This window comes from Solenopsis invicta, chromosome 13 (assembly GCF_016802725.1).
Source record: "Solenopsis invicta isolate M01_SB chromosome 13, UNIL_Sinv_3.0, whole genome shotgun sequence".
NCBI classification, from domain to species: domain Eukaryota; kingdom Metazoa; phylum Arthropoda; class Insecta; order Hymenoptera; family Formicidae; genus Solenopsis; species Solenopsis invicta.
In genome coordinates, this window is record NC_052676.1 from 4,972,155 (window position 1) to 4,994,111 (window position 21,957).

Below are 21,957 nucleotides of genomic sequence, written 5' to 3' on the forward strand. Positions count from 1 at the left end.
GTTTTGAAGGTTTCTTGTTAAAGAATTTAAAACAATTTTTAAACTGACTTTTTTTATTCTTTTGTTGTAAGTTTTTCCATTTCTTCTTTTTTTTATTATTTAATTTTCTTTTTTTTTGTAGTGAAGGTATGTTCATTTTAAAGAGTTGAAGTGCGTGCTGAACGAGACTCTGCCACTTGCAGGGTCCTTCTTAGACACGACTTTGCATTTATTCTTTATCTCCTCCCCGTTAAATGGTCGTCTAGATTTTTTTCACTTCATTATTTGGACTGCCCAACCTTTTGAAAAAATAATATTTAATTCTATTTTTAACAATAAATGTGATATACTTGTTATAATTAGGCGATAAATAAGAGCTAAACGAATAAAAATCGAAGCATATAGGGTAAAGGGGATAAGATGACGACCTTAAGATTTGACGATTTTTGTTAATTTCTGTGGTAATGTTAAAAGATAATATATTTTTTTAAATTCACTAAAACGTTGCTTATCATCAGTAAAAAATTAGAAGTTGTTAAATAAACTAGAATTTTTTTAAATTTAAATCATTTTAGGACATGTCAATTTGGTCATCTTGCTTCCATATACAGATAAGATGACTTTTAATACTGAATAAGGTGAAAAACAGTTATATAAAATTAAAAATGTACTATTATGAATAATAAAGATTTATTGTAATATAATAATCTTATACTATTTTAATATTACAGCGTAGTTAAAGAAAAACGTAAATAAAACAAAACGTATTTATGTAATCAACAAAAATAAAATTAAAATTGTGATATACATTACAATACATATTGCGATTAAAATTGTGTTATATATAGTTAGAATACTGTTAAAACTGAGAAAACTAATGCACAAATGTATTACTTTGCCTATGTACAACTTTCGTCATCTTACCCCCAATCGCCGTATTTATTCGTTTATGAAATATAAAATATTACAATACGAAAATTATAAAATATAAATACATTATTGTATAGCTATACAATATTGTGATTTTATAAAGAAAATAAAAATATTTATTATAATTATATTATTTCTTATAAACACTATACGAACACTAAAAAGTTACGGATAGGTGCTTCCAAAACACATTTCTTATTATAATATATATTCTTATCGACAGATTGAAATCAAACTACCACAGATTATTTATTACCATCTAAAGTTTTTAATAAATTAAGCATTGGTTTGTTATTTGTTATTAACATGGAAAAATTATTAACTTGTTATCTTACTCCCTTCTCTAATTATATACTGAATATACAATAAGAAAAAAGTGGGTAATTTAACTAAATTTTTCAATTTGATTAAACTTTTTAAATTTAAATATTTATATATTTAACTTAAATGCATAAAAAAAAAAATATATATATATATATACTTTTTAACTTTAGTTTATAAGCAGTTTATAAGTATATATACAATAAAACCTTTTAACTTTGGCTCTCTATAATCTTTGCATGCCTTCACGTACTTTCACAAACACTAATATCAAACCCCTTCCTTTTATAGAATACTCTCAACACAGCACGAATCTACCACTCACCGTGTGCTCGCGCAAGTCACGGTGATTGGTAGACTCGTGCTGTGGTGAGGGTATTCTATAACTTTAGCATTCCGCCCTTATCGCCCATAGGGCCAAAGTTAAGGAGACTCTACTGTATTTAACTTTTAAATACATAATTTTCTGAACTGAAGAAATTTAATCAAATTTGAAAATTTAATCAAGTTAACAATCTTTTCCCTCAGGAAAATTTTATTCTTGATTTATGTCATTTTCCTACAATATTGTTTCTTTTTGGTCTTCATTCTTCTTTTTCTTCACAAATTTGATCGTGTACAAAACTGACATAAGAAAATAAATATGTATACATATGCTATCTTATAAACACATATACATCTTTTTGTGCAAGGAAGAACCTATAAAGCGGACTCTTCCGTGATTGTAACGTCACTCTCGCTCTCGGTATTTTGTGTCGAGTGTAATTCACGTTGATGATTATTCTTTTGACAAGTCTTCTTTGCCTGCTCCAAAAGATTTAGCGCCATCTGATTGCCTGTCTTCTCCACCATTTGTGAAAAGTAACCTTTTGGTTTGTCACGCAATAGTTCGTATGGACAGCCATATTCCTATTGGCATGGAAATTTTGATTGTCAATTAAATGTAAATGGAAACTTTCTTCCATTTAAAAAAAAAAATTTCTTAGAAAATTACGAGATTATCCAAAAATGTAACTATGCGTGTATAAATACATTGATCCTTTTTGGGAAGTGGTATGTATTGTGAGATATTGATTTTGAGAAAACTACGTTGAACTAGGAAGAAAAATTTTTTAGACAAATCTCAAATTTTGAAAAACATTTTTATACATTGGAATTTAATTTTTTTTAAATTTTATTTTATTTCAATTATTCTTTAGAGAGTTCGAACTGCGTATTAACACTTAAACATTGAATGTTATTCGTGGCCATTTTATATCTAATAATTATACTTTTTTTATTTTTGTTTACATTTATAAATATTCTTTTTTGAGAGATTATTAATTATTATTGATTATTATGCTATTAAAAATTATTATGAACAAATCTTTTTTTATAAATAATTATGAAAAAAGCTATATTTTTAGCTGCATTTTGTGAAATCAATATTTTTTTCCAATTTATACATCTTTATTAAAATAGAGAAACTTACGACAATAGATCCGTTTTCCATCACAATAATCCGATTACTGTCTATAATGGTATTTAATCGATGTGCTATGGTGATAACGGTACATTCTTTAAAAGTGCTCCTTATTGTTTCCTGAATTAAGGCATCAGTGCTAGGGACAGAGATATAAATTTAATGCAAATTTGCAAATATTAAATTAAGAAACCGTGCGTTTACAGCAGATATATAACATTTACTAGAAAGTTGATTTACTTTAATTTGAAAAGATGATCTAATTTTTTTCTAAAGACTTAAATTTATTACAAAACTGATATTCATTAAGCTATTCATGAAGATATTGAATCAATCACAAAGAGAATAATTTAATAATAGAAATTTTTTAAATTGCTTTTATGACAGTTAATTCGTATTCACCAATAATATTTTAAATTTACAAGCATTTGGATGACGATATTGGTTTATAATTAATATATTAATTTCGACAAAGCATCTTTGAAGAAACTTGAAATGAATTTAATATTTTACTTAATTTTTTGCTCGTTGCTTATCTTCCCTAAATTTATTTTTTTGTATAAATAGATTCGAGCTTTGACGAGCTTTAATACTTTTTAATTAAACAAATCAAAATCTATCTTTATCAGACGATTCTATTTAAACACAATCTATTGCTAAATCATTGAAACTCACTGTGAATCAATATTGGCCGTGGCCTCATCGAGAACAAGCAAGTGATTGTTCCTCAGAATGGCTCTGGCCAGACATATGAGCTGCCTCTGGCCAACACTGAAATTATGACCGCCGTAGAAGATATCTTTGTCCAGCGCGACGTCGTTCAACTCGACCTGTCGCAGCACCTCCCACAGCTTCAAGTCATCATATTGATTGAAAGGATCCAGATTGTAACGCAAGCTCTCTGAGAAGAGCACTGGTTCCTGCGGTATGATGGAGATTTTACAACGTAGAGTGTTCAAGTCTACCGTACTCGTGTCTCTACCGTCGATCTTGATCTCGCCCTCCAGACCTTCGTTGAACAATCGGAAAAGCGCCGAAATCAAGGAGGACTTGCCTGCGCCAGTTCTTCCCACTACCCCAATTTTCCAGCCAGGCTCGATGGTCACGTTCAGATTCTGCGAAATGCGACGACGTAATAAAAACTGTCCACAAGAATGAACGATCAATTTACCTACTTTCAAAACTGGTGGATCATCGTCGTGATATTTCATAGTAACATTCTTCAAGATTAATTGTCCTTGGGACGGCCAAGTGGCCGGCGGCGGATTGTCAGATGTAATGGATTTCTCCTTGGGAAGATTTGTGTACTGAAGAATCCTTTCCACAGAGGTCATCAACGACATCGTCTCAGTGGTCTGTCTTATGCCATATTGTAGACAGCCTATTAGGATCAATGATTGCGATATCGCCAGTCCTGCTTTACTATCTTCTACGTTGCCTGAAGCATAAAGATCAACGAAGGAACACTTACATTTGCTCGAAGATTTTTTGAGAAGATTTTCCGAATATATTTTTTATAATACTAATCACACACAAACATTAGTTGCGTTCAATGGACACAATACAACGGTTGAGTGAGCGCTTAGTAATTATTGCTTGTAATTGGACTAATCCATCACATATCTAGAAGAATACGCTAATAGCAGAAGAGCTCACTATTATTATATTTGCTGAACGCAATTCTAAAGCCTAGATATCAAAAAATTATTTAATTTTAATGGTTGTAGATTCCTGCTCAGGAAACACCAAATTATATAATTTTTAATTATAATTTTCCACTCAACAATATAATTATATAACGCACTTGTTATGATTGTATAAAAATTATATTGTTGAGTGGGAAACTACAACTGTTTTATAACTATTCTGTAACTTGGTGTTTGCTGGATTGTATCTCTACAATATCCTTAAAAAAGTGCGGGGAATATTTAACCTAAATGTCTGAGAATTTTTTAATTAATGAATGATTTACCAGTTTCATTCAGTAATATTAAGGAGAAACAAAGACAGGCGAGGAACAGGCACATGATTAAATCCGTAAAGATACCAAAGCTCTCAGAACATGTTAAGATGAGATACCACGTGCCGCTATGACGATCTTGCAACACATCAAATTTTTTTCGCATCATCTTTTCAATTATGGCGCCGCTGCTTCTGATCGTTGGTAATCCGTTTAACGTAGCATTCACGTGCGAGAACATCGGGCTTTTCACTGAAAAGGCAAATGCAAGCAAGAATTTGAAAACTTCTGGAATTTACATATTCTAGAGATTCTAAAATTTCCACAAAAAATAAGAATTTAAAAATTTAAGTTTGATGATAAAAGTACAACAATCTAGAATTTTAGGATAGATTTAAAATAATTAACACATTTTTATAGAAATTTAATACTGCTAATATTAAATTGGCCGTAATTAATTATTTATTTTGAATTTTAATACTTTTATTTTAATAACTTAAAATAAGCAAGATTGAGTAGTAACTAATTAAAAAGTTAAAAGTTCAATAATAACAAATTAATAACTTTTAATTGGACTTAATTAAATTTAAATAATTTTATTTTTAATTTTAATTATTTGTACATATCTTTTAAATATACATTAGCATTAATTTATTAACTTTTTTCTGAGTTAAAATTTTTTCTACATACAAGGTAATTAGAAATAATTAAAAAAAAAGAAATAATACATTTCCACATAAAACCAATATTGTTATCTTATATAAACTTAAAATACCATTAGAATATTAAATTTGATCCATACTATAATTGTTTTGAATAATCTAACTTTAAAAACAAATTTCTAATTCAAAATGCATGATGCTTTTCAAAATTAACTTTTAATTTAAGTTAATGTAATCTTAACGTAACTTTTAACTCATAATGGTCACACTTCCAAATAATAACATAACGACACATGGGCTTCACTGGACCCCTCTGCACAAAATTAGAGGCCAGCTTTATGACATTTTGGCGCAAAAATTTTACTAGCCATACCTTGAGGTCTGTCTTTTATCATACATTAATTTTTTTTTAATTAAACTTTAACATAATAAAAACATTCAAATAAAAAACCGCAAAATTTGACTTTTTTACAAAAATCATAAAATTTTTAATTTTTGAGATAATTCAACAAAAATTTAGGGATGTACTTTTAAGATAGTATACTTTGAGATAAAAATTAATTTCAGGAAAAAAATTAAAGATAGTTCGATTTTGAATGGTCTGTGTACTCTTAAAGTTAGCGTGGGATCTTTTGGACCCCTAGTAATCATTACGAATTAATTAGTTATTTGACTATATAAATTTTAATGTAATTAAATTAATTGTTTAAACCATTAACTTTAATTTAATTTAGTTAAAAAAATATTAACTTACTCAACTTTAAAAACAAGTAATTTATACTAAACGTAATAAATTTTCGTATGAGATACACTCTCTTATTCTTTAAAAGAGAATTACTCGTTCCAATACTTACTTATGCCTTCGAGACGTTTGACGTTCTGAGCGGTCCTCAGATAAAACTTCGTCATGAAGAAAAATAAAACAACTAATAACACTATCGGTATCAGCATCCATGGATTAATTATGGCCTCCATGGTAAATATACCACATACTACACAACCCACTTGGAGTGCCTCTAACATTGCTTTGGGCAGTATTTCGTCCATGGTGCCCATGTCCTTCGAAAATCTGTTTAAAATTCTCCCTGGAATACAAAAATCGCAAAATTTAAAATCCAAGGAAAATCTGGAAATTAAAATTCAAGAATCGCAATCGAAATGAATAAGTTCATCAGTAATGCTAATCGGCACACGCTTTATTTTTTTATTTAGTAAGGATAGTAAAGATTATTACGACTATCCGATTATATCAAACTCGACGAAAGTGTACTAAGCTTTCATTTTCCGATTTTAAATTTGTATACACTCTATGAAGTGCCAGCGCGACGAATTTCTTCACCTACTGATATCTTGAAATTACTCTATTACTCACCACAAGGATTGGTGTTGAAGAAGGTCATACGCGCTTCTAGTAGATTGGAGAACATGATGTTATGGAGATTAATGCTTGAGTTCATACAGATTTTCATGTAGAGGAAGCTGCGGAAAAGCGTAGTAATTGTGCAAGCGATGATGCAAAATGTATATACGTATATAGCATCTATGGTACCGAGCAGACCGTTTGAATTCAGCGTGAAGATTGATCCCAGGAAGCTATCGTTATACATATACGCGAACTTTTTGTCTTCACGAATGTCTTTATTAGTCTCATTCATACGTCTGACGTCCTCCAAGTTGGTCCAATATGAGAGCCAGTAATCATTCCCGGTGGTGGCAACCTGGCTGATAACGAAGAATAGGAGCAATATGAACAGGACGAAGTAGTTCGCGCCGTGATGGAAATATTTCTTGTACACCTTGCTAGACATTTGGCCGTGTGCCATCATTTCGCCTTCCGGAATATTCTCTATGCAATCCTCATCGATATCCGAATGCTGCACAATGGCAAAATGGCAATATATAAAATTACACAAAAAATATCAATACAAAAATCCAGTTGATAACTAATGCTCATCTTTACATAGCTACATTTTCACATATCACGTCATTTTATTTAATTTTTATTTTTTATTTTATTACAAGTAAATTTAGTAAAAAATCTAAAACATTTTGATGGTTTTATTATTCTTTGATAAATAATAACGAGCGATAAAGTTCTTACAATAGTGGAACTTGCGATTGATAATCCCGATGCACGTCTCATTAGAGAAATTCGCCTTGCAGATATTTCCGAGGCACGTCGCATTAGCGAAATTTTTCTTGTAGCCATTTCCGAAACTTTTCTAGACTCCTCATCTTTTTTCTGAGCTTCGTAATTCAAACTGTTCATCATCCCAACAAAATCGTTATTTGACTGTACTAATTCATTATAACTTCCTTGCATCTTTATGAAACCCTTAGAAAACGAAATCAAGATATAATATGAAAGAGAGTTAATCTTCGACAATTAAGAATTTTTTAATTAATTAAACTTTACGTATAAATTTTAAAATGTCTAAATTTGTATGTTTATAAATACATTACAAAATTTCTTACTATTTTTGTTAAAATTTGAGTAAGGTTTTTCTATTTATTTTTTTTATGTATTATTGGTAATGTAATATAATACTTCTCTTTACAGTAATACTAAGTAATAATAATTTAAAAATTATGTTTTCACTCGTATAGGCTAAATTCGCTTTTGGAACAATTTGAAAGAATTGAATTTTGGAATCAAATATTAATAGAAAAGAAAATGCGAATATTTTGAAATGGAACTATAGAATAAAAATCAAAACTAATTTAAAAAATATTCAATACAACTCACTCGATCCAATACCGCAATGTGATCCGCACGTTTAAGAAATTGCAGCTGATGTGTAACAAGTATCCTCGTCTTGCCCTGGAGATATTCATTAATGCATTTCCAGTAGAGATGCCTAGCAACGCGAGTATCTACTGCGCTCAAAGGATCATCGAGCAGATAAAGATCCGCTTGCCTGTAAACTGCCCTTGCGAGATTGATACGCGCCCTTTGGCCTCCGGACAGAGATACCCCTCTGTCGCCGACTATGGTCATGTCCCCTTGTGGAAACTGCCGAAAATCCTTTGTCAAGGCGCACACATTTGCCACCTGAAACGTTTGCCAATTGATTACAAGTGAAGATTAAAAAGAAACTTTAAGAAAAATGTCCTAGAATATTTAAAATTAGGAAATATTAGATATCCCAGTAAGCATCAATTAACAGTAACGTCACATCAATATTTTAATTTCCTATTCTTTAACCCGGGAAAAAATTTGTCCTGTATAATTTATATAGTTACACATATAATTATATATCCAATATGTTCATGTATATTAAAATATATATAGATAATAATATATAATTATATAATTTAATATAAAAATTATGTATAAATATATATAATTATATATTTAGATATATAATTATTTATAATTATGCACAATTTTTATTGGACATATTTAATGTCTAATTATAAATAATTATATACAATTATGTATAACTATATGTAAAACATTTAATAATTAGAAGTTAGACTAATGAGAGTGGGTAAAAGTGTGGAATCGTATTAATATTACACAAATTATTTATTTATATTTGAATTACACATGAACCAACGTTTTTTATTGATACGTTGAAGATGATTTCAAAGCGAGTCGAAATGTTTGTTTATTTGTAATTCAAAGATGAATAAATAATTTGTATAATATTAATACGATTGCGCACTTTTACCCGCGCTGATTCTTATTAGCCTAATTTTCAATTACTAATTGTTTTAAATTTCGAGAATCCTGGACTAATTTTAATCGCTTTTTAACTATATATAATTATATATGAGAAATTTTTTACTGGGAAAATATCTACTTTTATTGATAATCATAATTAACAGTACGATTTATGTTAAATGATCAAAGCAAAGGACTAAACAATCTGCGCAAAATTATATCTAAGAAATTATCGATACTGATTTACAATAGCAGAGAAATATGGACATAGTACAGGATTTGCAGCAACTATTTTAAACGATCACGACAATTACCTGAGTATATCTAGCCTTGTCATAGGGTTGGCCAAACAATATATTATCTTTCACAGTACCGCCAAAGAGCCAGGGTTCCTGGCTGGCGTAGGAGATGCACAGATTCGGATTGTCCGTATAGTAGCCGTTGGCTATATTACCCCGAATGATATTCTTCGAAGGGTCCTGAATGAGGATTACGGAACCTGCGCCGGGATTCAACTCCCTCAGCAATAGATGTAACATGGATGATTTGCCAGAACCCACTGCACCAACCACAGCGCACAGCTGGCCTGGCTTGATGGTTAAGTTGATATTGCATAAAGTCGGCGGTAATTGGCCATTGATCCAGTTGGCAGAAACGCGCTGAAGCTTCACGCAGATCGGAAGGTTGGATCCGTGAGACTCGGAAAGTCTGATATTTCCATTTTTCGAGATGTATTTGTCCGTTTGATTCTCTGCATCAATAGCATCATCTGATTTCTGAGACTTAGATCGCAGTAAATTCTTCTCCGAGCGTACCATGTTTACTTCGTCCATCAACAGAAGCTCCTGCAAAAGTTAAATGCACCTTAGTCACAAGTATGCGGCGATGAAAATATCAGGAGGATATTGGATCAACCGATTTAAAGGGTTCATCATAAATGTGACAGCATGTACCTCCAATCGATTCATAGACACCATCGATTCGCCTGCTAATATCAGCGCTTGCGGGAAGTACAATGCAGCGGTGAGTTGAAGCATGTTAAAGTATGTCGCCATTTCGTAAGCCACGTCAGCAGTCAGATCATGACCCAGAAGGACGAATGTTATTAAGGTGAAGTAGAGGATCATTCGCTCGGTGAAGACCATTATGGCCAAATACGCGGCGCGCACGTATGATGAGAATTTAATTGTTTTGATCTCCAGCTGTCTGGTCACCGAGACGATCGTGCTGAATGGTTTTTCCCAGGCGTACATCTTCACCACCTGAAACGAGATTCACGTTCTTTTCAAATTTGTTTTATAAAATTGTTTTCTTGTAGAATTTTAAACGCTTGGGTGTTGATATCTTTACCCATCTGACTGAGCTGTTTAATTCTTTCCGAAATCCGGAATATTCTTAGCAAAGCTATTTTATCATTCCACTCGGGATATTTCCACCACGTGTAAGCGACAATAATTTAGGCCATAGTTTACACTTTTTATCTCATCGCATTGCATACATTTTCTTACATGTTTATGGGACTACGCACATTGTTTTTATAAATAAAATATGAAACTAAAGCCCTTGGAATAATTCATAAGAACAGCCAGTTGGAATTGTTTTTTCAAATAGCTTAAATAAATTTATTTAAACAAATTTTATATGTTTTTGACATAATAATTGATTGAGCATACATGACCTGCCGTGCAAGCAAATATAATTCCAAACAGTGAGATTCTCATACTTATAATTACTACAACCGAAAAGAGTTAAAAGCAATTAAAATAATTAAATATTCCGAGGATACCTGTATTCCAGCTACGAGTTCACTCATCAGCTGCACTCTTCGATCGGTCAGAGGAGCGATCATGGCTCTAATTTTACGGCTGAGTAAACTGAAGGTCCCTTGTACTATCAGAGTGATGATTAACAGCAATCCGATGCCGACAAGTGTCGAAATACCGATCTGTTGCCACATTATAGAACCTACGATCACGATCTGTGAATGGAAAAAGTCCGACCAACTTCAGCACACAGTTTGGTGAAAGTAACAAAAAAAAAAAAAAAAAAAAAGTGATTTTACATCTTTATGATCTATATTGAGTAATAAGACTGTAAAATGCGTGGATGCATACAAATAGATATAAATAGATATAAATGCTTTCTATAAGTTAGATAACAACTATCAATAGATATCTAATATGTTATTAATAATTTAATAGATTAATAGATTATTAATAATCTGTAAAAGAATTTATTATTTTAAACAAATATAATTTTAACTGAAAGAAACGTATAGATTGAGGCGCAATTTAATCTCAAAGTATTTTTAGAAGGTTTACAAACATTTTTCATGGGATGAAGATTTACCTGAAGAGGCATGATCCACACATAATTTAGGAACATCGTTAACTGATCAAAACGAGTGACGTCATTACTGAGAAGATTCATGATCTGTCCAGTACCAGTTTGGTTCATGGATGCACTGTTTAATCGTAATAGCTGCAACAATTTGGAAAAAGTTTTACTACTACATAATTATAAAAAATTATGCTGTTACATAAAATCACTACTACATCATTAAAATTAAATAAAAATAAAAGAAAAAATATTGTATTTTATGTACAAAATTTTTTTTTATTCTTTGTAGAAGTTTCGTGCATTTTTTTTTTTTTTAGTAATTACTGGACAATTATATTATTTTTAGAATCTGAGAATAACTGAAAAAAAACTATTTGAGATTGATTTCTGAGAAAAACTATTTGAGAGTATAAACTTAAAAGCAATATTATCAGATTGTAAAATGTTTCCCCAAATTTAGTTTTTTGTTATTATCAAAGGGGACTTTTTGAAAAATAAAATGTTGAGAATTTTTAGGAAAAAAATGAAGATCTCATATTTTTATCTTTTATACGACAATAATAAAGCGCAAATTTGGAGAAAAATTCTCCAACTTGATACTCTTTAAAAGAGTTCAAGAATTTCGAATTATTAATTTTCAATTTTAAATTGACCACCCATTTTGATTGTTTTGTTTATATCTTCCGTGCCATTAATTTTATATCAACGTGTATCAATTTTCATGCTTGATTTATCGATTTCCAAAACGTTTTTTAATCGTTTCTAAATTATATAATTTATACAAAAATTTGTCATTAGTAATAGAATATTTGCATCTTAGTAAATTTGTTTCACTATTACATTCGTATCATGATTTCATAGAATTCAGAACAAAATTTGAAACTGTTATTATATTTTCCAAATGAAGTGCTTTAAAATACTATCGTGTCGATAGTAACATTGTAATTTTTATGATACGTATTTAGTGTTCATTTATCAGTATAATACCCTCACATTTATTTCTATTATGAATTTTTACTTAGTGTTAGCACATTATTTTATGTAATTATTTTCTAAAATTTTTGCGGTTAATATTGTCGTTTATTTAAAAAAATCTCAACGCTATTGAAAATATCTTATTACATTAAAATTAGCACGTAATGTAAATTAGTGTGTAATGTAAACCGATTCATATTCAAATCAAAAAAGTTTGATTCGATTCTTACAAATATATGATTGACACACCTATTGGACACAATTTTTTAAAACACTTGTTGCAATATTAAGTTTTATTTCATTTTTTTCAAACAGTGTATAAGATTACTAACAAAACATAAAGTTTTTTACAATATTGTTATCTTGTTGAAGGAACAATACAATTTGTGAGCAAAATTCTTTTGTGATTATCCAACAAAAGTATTTTCTTTCCACAGATCGATTTCTATTATCTATTTTTTTTAAGTGAACGTCATTATGTAATAATTATGAACGTTATTATATGATAATACGGATTGTAAGGCTGCTATTTGTATTACATCTGTCAAATGAGTTTAAAAGCGTTAATTTATTTTACTCATTGAGGTTTTAAAAGCCACTTTAACTCATTATTCTGATAATATAGTGATATGGCACCAGACATTGGTATTCTACTGGTCATTGGTATTCTATTGAATAACGTCGCTATTAAACATGTTTCTTTGTCGCAATTTATATTGTAAGTAAATTTGCGACGCTACAAATGGTGTATATCCGCTACACAATAGTTCTATTCAATAATTACTGTATAAATGGTACACATCGACGACTGTGACCCATTACTTCGTGATGGGATTGAGTCATCCGTGGTTCTTATTTTACATAATATAAAATAATACAAGAATATAATTAAAGAAGCGTTTTAATATTAAAAAACATCAACATAATGTAATAAACATAAGCTTGAAAAGCTTTTAAAATATTTATATAAAGTATAATATAAATTTTAAAAGTTTTAAAAAGCTTTTAAACTTTTAAATTTAATACAATAGTGAAATATTTTTCTACTTGTTATTCCAACAAGTAAAAACTGCTGTTTTCTATTCAGTTGGGTTTTTCATCCTTTAGCAGTTTGCTTTATTTTGAAAGAGATAAGTACTCAAAAGGCATGTGTCATTCCGCCATGCAAATTCGCGGGGTACCAGCAAACGTATTATCGGTGGACGTTGAAGGACATGCTTAATGAAGAAGATATACGACAAATCATCATTTATTATTTGGGTGTATTCATTTATTATTCCTTTGAATTGGAAAAACTGTAATATACAGTATTCGTGAGTTTTAACGACTACGAATGCGTATTACAAACAAAAAAAGTTTTGAAAATCTTGCTACGAAAATCTTAGGTCCAAATTGATTTTCGATTATTAAAGATCGATCATTAAAAATCAGTGCTTAAAACAAGGAATTGTTTTAATAAATAATGAAATATTTAAACAAAATAATGTTATTGCGTGATGTAAAAAAATAATTATATCAATTCGTAGATCATTAATATAATAAATGGGTGCAAATATTAAATGACAAAAATATACAAGTTTTACTCTGAACTTTTATAGTAATAAAAGATGATTTATAGGATTTTTTGAGATCTTATAGGTGCGTCTATTTTACATTTCAAATGCGTTAAATTACATATTTTTCTTGAAAAAACTCACGAATAGTCGATAACGAGTTTATGCAAATGATTACGAAGGCAACAACTATGCTAGATAAGACTCAATGTAGCTATACGTTTTTTAAATCAGCCACTTTTAAAAGAAACTGATTTAAATTAATTTTTCCGGCACTGAAATCAGTTTCTCTTCCCCTAAAAATAATTTAAAAATTAACTTATGTGCCCAGCAAACGAAAACAAATTAAAATGAACAAAAATAAATTTATTTTAACATTTTTGAATTTTTACTGCAGATTTTTTTCATCTATTTGAAACAAAAAATAATATGAATTCAAGATGATGAATATAGCTTTCATATTTTACTTTATTTTGATCTAAAAATAATATAATGAAAACATGAATCCATCCGAATTTAAAATGATAAATGGCGTATTTCAGTCAATTGAGTTCATTTGAATTCCAAAATACTTGAAATGTCGCATCTCTAAAGCGCGAACTAGAATAAATTAAAATAAATTGCAATTTTCAATTTATTTGAATTTATTCTTGTTTGCTGGGTGCACATCAAAAAAGAGCTTAGATCAGTGGACTGACAAATGAACTCGTAACATACCTTTCGGTAGAGGAGAGAGCTGCAGGCGACACGTATTTTCATGCCAAACTGCAGCGACAATACGACCGTTTGATGCATTATTATAACGGAAATGATAGAGCAAATAACCAAGCCTCCGACGTAGATCAGCGCATCGTTCAATTGTATCTTGTACGTTCCCGTCGTATTTCTGGAGAAGTAATTGATGATCCAACCCTGAAGGATTGGTACTGCTACGCGTATTACGCAGCACTGAAAACAGACATGTTGAAATTTAATGACGGGCCTATGAATTGATGAAATCTAAATCTGAGGGAGAAGATAAAAAGAGAAAGATAAACCATTTTTTTTCTTTGATTATTAGCTAAATTTAACAAGTGATTGGCAATTTTTTTTTGTTATTTCTCTTCATGGAAATAACTTTTCGCTTCCTTTTATCATGCGCGCGCGCGTACACACTTGCGTATTTACTGATTCTTTTCTGTCTTCTTTGAAAAGTTAAATCCGAGGATAGCGTTGGAAATTTTAAATGGGTACTTATATAAAATTAATGGTTTTCGTAATTTATGCTAAAAGACAAGTAACTTTTATCTAAAACGTTTTTATAAACGTTGTAAAATTTGAGATAACATTTTGAGGGTTTCTGTGGCACATAAATTAGAAGTAATTTTCTTCTTAAGAGAAACAAATTTAACAAGTAAATGAGACAACACTTTGAAACAACACTGTGAGCATTTAATAAATTAAATTATAATAATTTTGTGTTTTATTATTATTATTTTTTTTTATTTGTTTACCTCTATTTAATCATATCATTTACTCTGAACTTGTAATTTTTGGAAGAAATTGTTTAAAAAAAAACATTTTAGATGAAAGTTGTTTTTTAACATAGATTTGGATATTTTACGGACAGATTATATACTAAGTATCTAATAATTGTTGATAACCCTCGTTGATAGATAGAATAGAACAAACTGATTGAAAAAGTGTTGTACCACTTTAAGATTTTTACTCTGTAAATAATAATGAGCTGCTTGTGCATAGCTATTGTTGTTTAAACAGCGTTTTTCTCACTGTCTTGTCACGTTTCAAGAAACCATAAATGCTGAGCCGTTTTTTTGTCGCATGTTGAAATGCATAAATATCAAGAGATTCACACGTTTTAAGTAAAGTCTTAAAATAAATTAATCTCTCGTTAATTATTACGAAAATTGCAAAATGATACAGAATTTTTCTATTCGATTTAATCCGCTCTACCTATTCACAAGCGTTGTATCAAGTACACAGTGATATACTATAAAGTGATTTAATATCGCAAATATCATGAGATATTTCTTTGTAAAAGTATCGATATACTTGGATAAATGAGTAGATTCCAATTATGAAATATGGTAACCAAAAGGCTTTGAAGATGGCCTTGTATAATCTTGGGCGAGCGTCCTTTTTCAACGGCACCTTCTGCCCGTCTTTGCCTACGGTGTATTCCAGATTCTTGAGTTTATCCAACTCGTAATTCCAGTATCTAAAAAAACACACGTTAATGCGTAAAGCACTCATGCTCTCGGATAAAATCTAGAAAAGAGAAGAAAACGTTGACAAGTTTGTGAATTGACACACGTTTACGCAGTTGTCTTAGGTACGATTACAGGTGCCTTAAGATTAATGCTAACGGATGGCAAACACCTGATAATCAAGATAGCACAAATGCTAAAAATATATTACACGATTAATTTCGTCGTAAATCATTCAATTAACTACATCGACTGTACCCTTACGGAAAAAAACTGCAAGAATACGAAAAAATTACTAGAATACTGTTGAAAAACTGCAATTTTTATATAGTATATTAATAATTTTTTCGCATTTTTGTAGTTTTTTTTTATAAGGGTATACTACCTGGTTTAGTGTTAAATTTTATTAACTTATTTTTTCTCTTTTTCTATGCATTTTTACTTTAAAAAGGAAATGCATCAGTATTAACGTATCACTTGATTTTTGGATAATATTTCTTAAACAAAAACTAAAAATAAAATTTTAAAAATATAAACTAGAAGTCTTTTATTAGATTGTATACGCGAAAAGAACGAGTTTGTTGAAGTATCTAAATATTTAGCTGAATACAGATCTAAAAATAATTTTATTGAACCATCAAAATAATTGTCATAGATGTTCAATACATGATGGACAACGCTACAAAAAATTTTGACATTTTAACAGTTCACACACAGTTTGAGAGTCCAACATAATTATTTTGCTAGCGTAACAAAATCATTTTTATATCTGTATCCAACTAAATTTTTAGATACTTTAGTAAAACCGTTTTTTCCATATAGCAATTTTTATTATACTAGAGATGTGTCGTTTCACTCTGCACAGTAATTTTATATTTCAAACCACATTAAAGGAAAATATGAAAATATAAGCAAAATTGTTTTAGATTGCTACAAATATATAAAATAATAATATTATTAATATTATTATTAATATGTTTACTCTTGTTTAACTATGTTATTAACTACGCTAAAGAAACTCTTGCAAACTCTATTCTCGCTTTTAAAGAATTTATTTTTAGCAGATTTTATATAAAAACAACGGATATATATGTATTTATATATATGAATTATGAGTTTTTATTTTTTCAAGTATTTATAAACAAATTTTCACCAGTATTAATAAAATGCAAAGTTTTTGAAAAATAAGGGTGTATTGCTTAAAAAAACCAATGTTGGTACTGGCAACTATTTCTTAACATAAATTACATTTATAAAATGATTATTAAATAATTATTACAAATATTATTATGATGTTTGTTAACATAAATAAAATGTTCATTTGTCTTCAACGCGGGTGATACTCACTTCTCAAGATGATCAGTCAGTCTTTCGGATTCGTCTGCTTTTACTGGTCGATAAATGTCAGATTCTTCCAAATCACGCTTAATGCCTATTATGAATAATTCTCTCATCCACCTGCGCGTATCACAAAAAATTGGAATATTTCACATACTAGACTGCATATACTTCACATTGATATACTTTATTATAATGCATATCCTAAACAATGACTCTTTCTTCTTCCTTTTATCAATAGTATCAAATTTGGGCAATTCCACAGCATCAGCCAAAAATGAGTATTTTTTGTTCTTTTGGAATTTTTTTTTTATACACTGAGAAAGAAAATGTTGTTAACTCGACTAAATTTTTGAACTTGATTGAATTTCTTTAATTTAAATATTTATTTATTTAGAAATTAAATATGTAAGTAAAGTTAAATATATGAATGCTTAAACCGAAGTTCAAATATTTTATGTATTTAAATCAAATACATAAATATTTGAGCTGAAAAAATTTAATTGAGTTGAAAAATTTGTTATAGTCAAGTTAATTATATAACAACTTTTTTTTTCAGTGTATATAATATTTAGACTTGTATTTGTTTCAAAATTAATGTTATAATATTTTCGTTATAATGCATAATATTATATAGCTTAATATTTTTTGAGATATCTTTAATTTATACAAAGTCATGATGTAGAATAATTCAACTTCTAGACAATTCGAAGTATATAACTCGGCGATCATTTTAAAACGGATTTATTGCTTTTTACGGTAAATAAGAAACGAGAGATAAATTTATACCGGTTCTTGTTTGATATTTCATTAAGGAAAATTCACATCACGTATCAAAACGTTTGGACGTTATAACACTTTAATAACTTTGCATATGTCACCATCAAATTTATTGTATAAAAAATTCAAGTTATATTTGTTATTGCGACGAAAAATCTAATATATTAATCTTATTGTATTTACATTAACGTTCCCATGGGCTCAAATAGAATGTTTCATTTCAAAAAATGTCATGTGACCTTGACCTGATTTGACGTCATCCAAGACCATCAAACTGATAAGATTAATGAATTGACCCTTTTAAACCTTACAATATTTATTTGAAACATTTTTTCATAAAACTTATATTTTCCGAGATAATCTAGTTTTGACTTTTCTGTTATACCTTGTGTAACCGTATCATATCGTATCAACAAATACCGTATCAACGTTCGTTTGGAAAGCAACGACCTATATATGCATCTGTGATCATCTCAATGCATGCTTCCCAATGATATATTACGTGTCAGGATCGTCGACTAGTAGTTGGGAGGCCTTCTTAGACGAATATAGCGCCCAGCGCTATCAAGACGTGACAATATTTGCTTGATATAAAAGTTCTCTCGTCTGTATTTACTTAATTGGAGTATGTGCGCATATGGTATTGATGAAATAATTTAATGACGTAATGATATTTTGTAAATCATACGTATTATAAATCGTATAAGTCGTTATTTAGTCGATACAATTCATAACTTCAGCATTTCTTTAAAATAGTTTTTAAAATAAAATAATATATGTATATATTATATTATTTTATTATATATGTATAAGAAAAACACGTTTATTATTTTCTATAACTTTTTGCGTTATTTTTTTTTTATTCTAATCGATTTCTAAGAGATTTTTATTCATTAGCAATAAAGTCCGTAATATATTGTCTGATAAGAATTTTATTGCAAGTTTTCCTTTTGATAACGGAAACAAGTGTAATGCTAATAAAAGAACAACGTATAAAGATGAGACTTCGAAGTTTCCGTAAATTAAAAAGTTCCTCGAAAAGAGTATTACGATTGCAGCATGAAAACGTAAATACATATTTTAATGTTATGTGCAATAATAAGAAATTTAAATAAGAACAAAAAATGTCTGCTTTTGCTGTTTGATTTGACGTAATTAAACTTATTCGTATATGAAAGGTATTCAAGTTATAAGGCGAGTGAGTAAGTTGTAAGCTCTAATAAGAAAAATCTCGGAAACACAGAAGCAGATGAAAACGAACAACGCATCTTAAAACATGCGAGCATTCGTTGAAAATAATTTAAAAAATCTTTTGACTTTTAGAATACTTGTGTCAAAAATTATTGTTGAGTTTTAAACTGACATTAAAATAGTGACGTTGTTTGGGATTTTATCGAATTCATTGGAAAATCGCTGACGCAAGAACCGAATGACTAAAAAATAAGCGATGATAAAGAGCAAATTTTTTTGTTGGAAGAAGTAGAAAATTGTTAGAAGCAAGATGAATTAGACTTTAACACGATATTATGAAAACGTGAACATATTCAATGTCCAAATCGTTTCTAATTTCAATCAATGCCACGAAAGTTCTATAAACCGATCGATGCTGCCAATTTTTTTTTATTTATCCTCAACAAATGCCTACTCGTTTTAAGACTCGTCAAATATTTCTATCTGTCCTTGTAAAAAAAATGAAGAGACTTTACAACTTGAAGACTTTAGATACATAAAATTTATGGGCATGATCAAAGATAGAAATATTTGACGAGTTTTAAAACATGTAGGCATTTGTTGGGAGTAAATAAAAAAATTTAATCGTATTGCTGTCTCTACCGTATATGGATTAAATAATATAAGAAATTACATGATCTAAATAGATACTTCGCAAACACTTTATTATTTATTATAAATTTGACTTTGATGATGCTCGATTAAAAAAGATTAGAGGTCGTGTGGAGGAAAAAATTAATATATATATATATAATAATAAATCCCTTTCACGCAAATATACATACAACATGACACAAGTACGTTTATGTAAATGTGTTAATAATGTATAAAACTATATATAATAATATATAATTAAATACAAAATGGCTTAAGCATAGTTAATTGTATTAAATATGGCAAATGATAGCTGATATGTAAAGAATATGAAAGACAAGAGTATGACTCAACGTAAATTGCGCGTTGATCATTTAAATAGCAAGGTAAAATTTGTGAAAGCCTTTTTTCGATTTTCTTAAAATGTAAAAATATATAGATATAGTATATAGCGTTATAAATAACACAGTGTAAACAAAATATTCTTTATTTTAAGAAATTTTTATCTTAAAAATTTATTTAGTTATTTATTTCTAAAAAAAGTTTAGCTTCCAAGATGAAAATTTTTTCTCTGTAAGAAAATATTTTTCTAAAAAAGGAAAGAAATATTTTTTTTTCTTTCTTTCTTGTTTCAAATACATTAAGAGTTTTAACAAACCAGAAGAACATAATACTAAAAAAATTGGCCTTCTCCCTGGGGTTCTCTTTCATGTCGCTCGTATCCTTATCCATGTTGCACTATTTCACAAAACCTAATGACACTTTAAGTTAACAAGAGGAAAAGACAAAAATGAACATTCTTATTTTCTCTTTTTTTTTCTCTTTCCGTTTCTCCTTTTCGCTTGTTCTCCTTCTCTTGCCTGCCGTCTCTCGAGACACGTTTTCCAACAGTCAATCCTTTACTGAACCATCAGCAAGTGTGTCGCTGCTTTTCATATCGGCTTTAAGCACATTACTGATAATAATGAACGAGAAACGTTAACTGTCGTATGATGTGTACACATACTTAGACAAATGCACGTACGTTATGCATTTTTCATTTTCCTTGTTTCTTTTTTACGCGTTTCTTCGATTTCTTCTCTTTCTTTTTTTTAATCTAAAAGTTATAAAAAACTTTTATATATATTTGTCACTCTCTGAATCTAACTATGGAACATTTTTTATAACTATGGAAATAATGTAATTTCAATAACTCTACATTTGTTTATAATATATCGACGAAATTCTATATTACAACATTATTTTATTATGCTAGTAATACGTAAATGAGGGTATCTAGATTTTTTCAGGGAGGAAGGGGAAAGAGATTATCAGTTCTGTTATCACATAAACAGCAATTTTTTCTATTAATTATTATTTTAGATATTTTATATTAGAATATTACAATGATTATATTTTTTTTCAAAAAGTAGATAGTAGATACCCTATAAGCGCTACAATATTCTTAGAATATTATACAAATATTATTAAAATTTAAAATAATATTAAAATAAAATTCCAAGAATATTATTCAATATTTTTAATATTGTTTTAATATTATAAAAATATTGTATTAATGTTCGTTATTACATTATATATATTTGTAGTATATTATTTTAGTATCGTGGAATATTATGAAAACTCTACAAATATTATTGCAGCCAAAAATTAAAGTGAATTATTAAATATAAAATGTTTATAAACTTTATAATTATATTTAAAAGTTAAAATATTCCCAATAACTTGAATATTATTTACTTCTCATGTAACATTCATATAATATTCGTATAATGTTATCAGGAGTAGACATATAACCACTTCTTATTATAATATTAAATAATATTTAAGGAATATTATTTAATATTAAATAATATTGTAGCACTTATAGGTTATTATTTTCGTAATTTATATTAAAAGACAATTAATTTTTGAAATGTTTTAACCCACCCACTCAGCAGACAATGTTCTTACGTATATTCA

General features: G+C 28.9%; 1 protein-coding gene across 1 annotated transcript; it reads right to left on the minus strand.

Annotated features, from left to right (window-relative positions):
* Positions 1–33: 33 nt before the first annotated feature.
* On the minus strand, positions 34–21,059 carry LOC105201737 (multidrug resistance-associated protein 4). Its single transcript, XM_039456545.1, has 17 exons — positions 20,657–21,059; positions 17,404–17,514; positions 15,902–16,067; positions 14,567–14,797; positions 11,331–11,462; positions 10,768–10,959; positions 9,935–10,243; positions 9,296–9,826; positions 8,061–8,366; positions 7,416–7,649; positions 6,687–7,188; positions 6,169–6,399; positions 4,665–4,904; positions 3,868–4,130; positions 3,368–3,807; positions 2,702–2,831; positions 34–2,139 (listed from the first exon to the last, which is right to left on the minus strand). Exons 1-17 carry the CDS (start codon positions 20,728–20,730, stop codon positions 1,930–1,932), a joined length of 4,302 nt encoding a protein of 1,433 aa, XP_039312479.1. The 5' UTR covers positions 20,731–21,059; the 3' UTR covers positions 34–1,929.
* Between the last annotated feature and the right edge of the window lie 898 nt (positions 21,060–21,957).

What these genes read in the sequence shown, in the direction of transcription:
- LOC105201737 (XM_039456545.1), bottom strand. Translation starts at nt 20,730, where the DNA reads ATGGATAAGGATACGAGCGACATGAAAGAGAACCCCAGGGAGAAGGCC. An exon ending in TGTCTATGAATCGATTGGAG is followed by an intron (nt 9,827 to 9,934) that starts GTACATGCTGTC and finishes TAACTTTTGCAG; the next exon opens with GAGCTTCTGTTGATGGACGA. An exon ending in ACATTGCGGTATTGGATCGA is followed by an intron (nt 7,650 to 8,060) that starts GTGAGTTGTATT and finishes TCGTTTTCTAAG; the next exon opens with GGTTTCATAAAGATGCAAGG.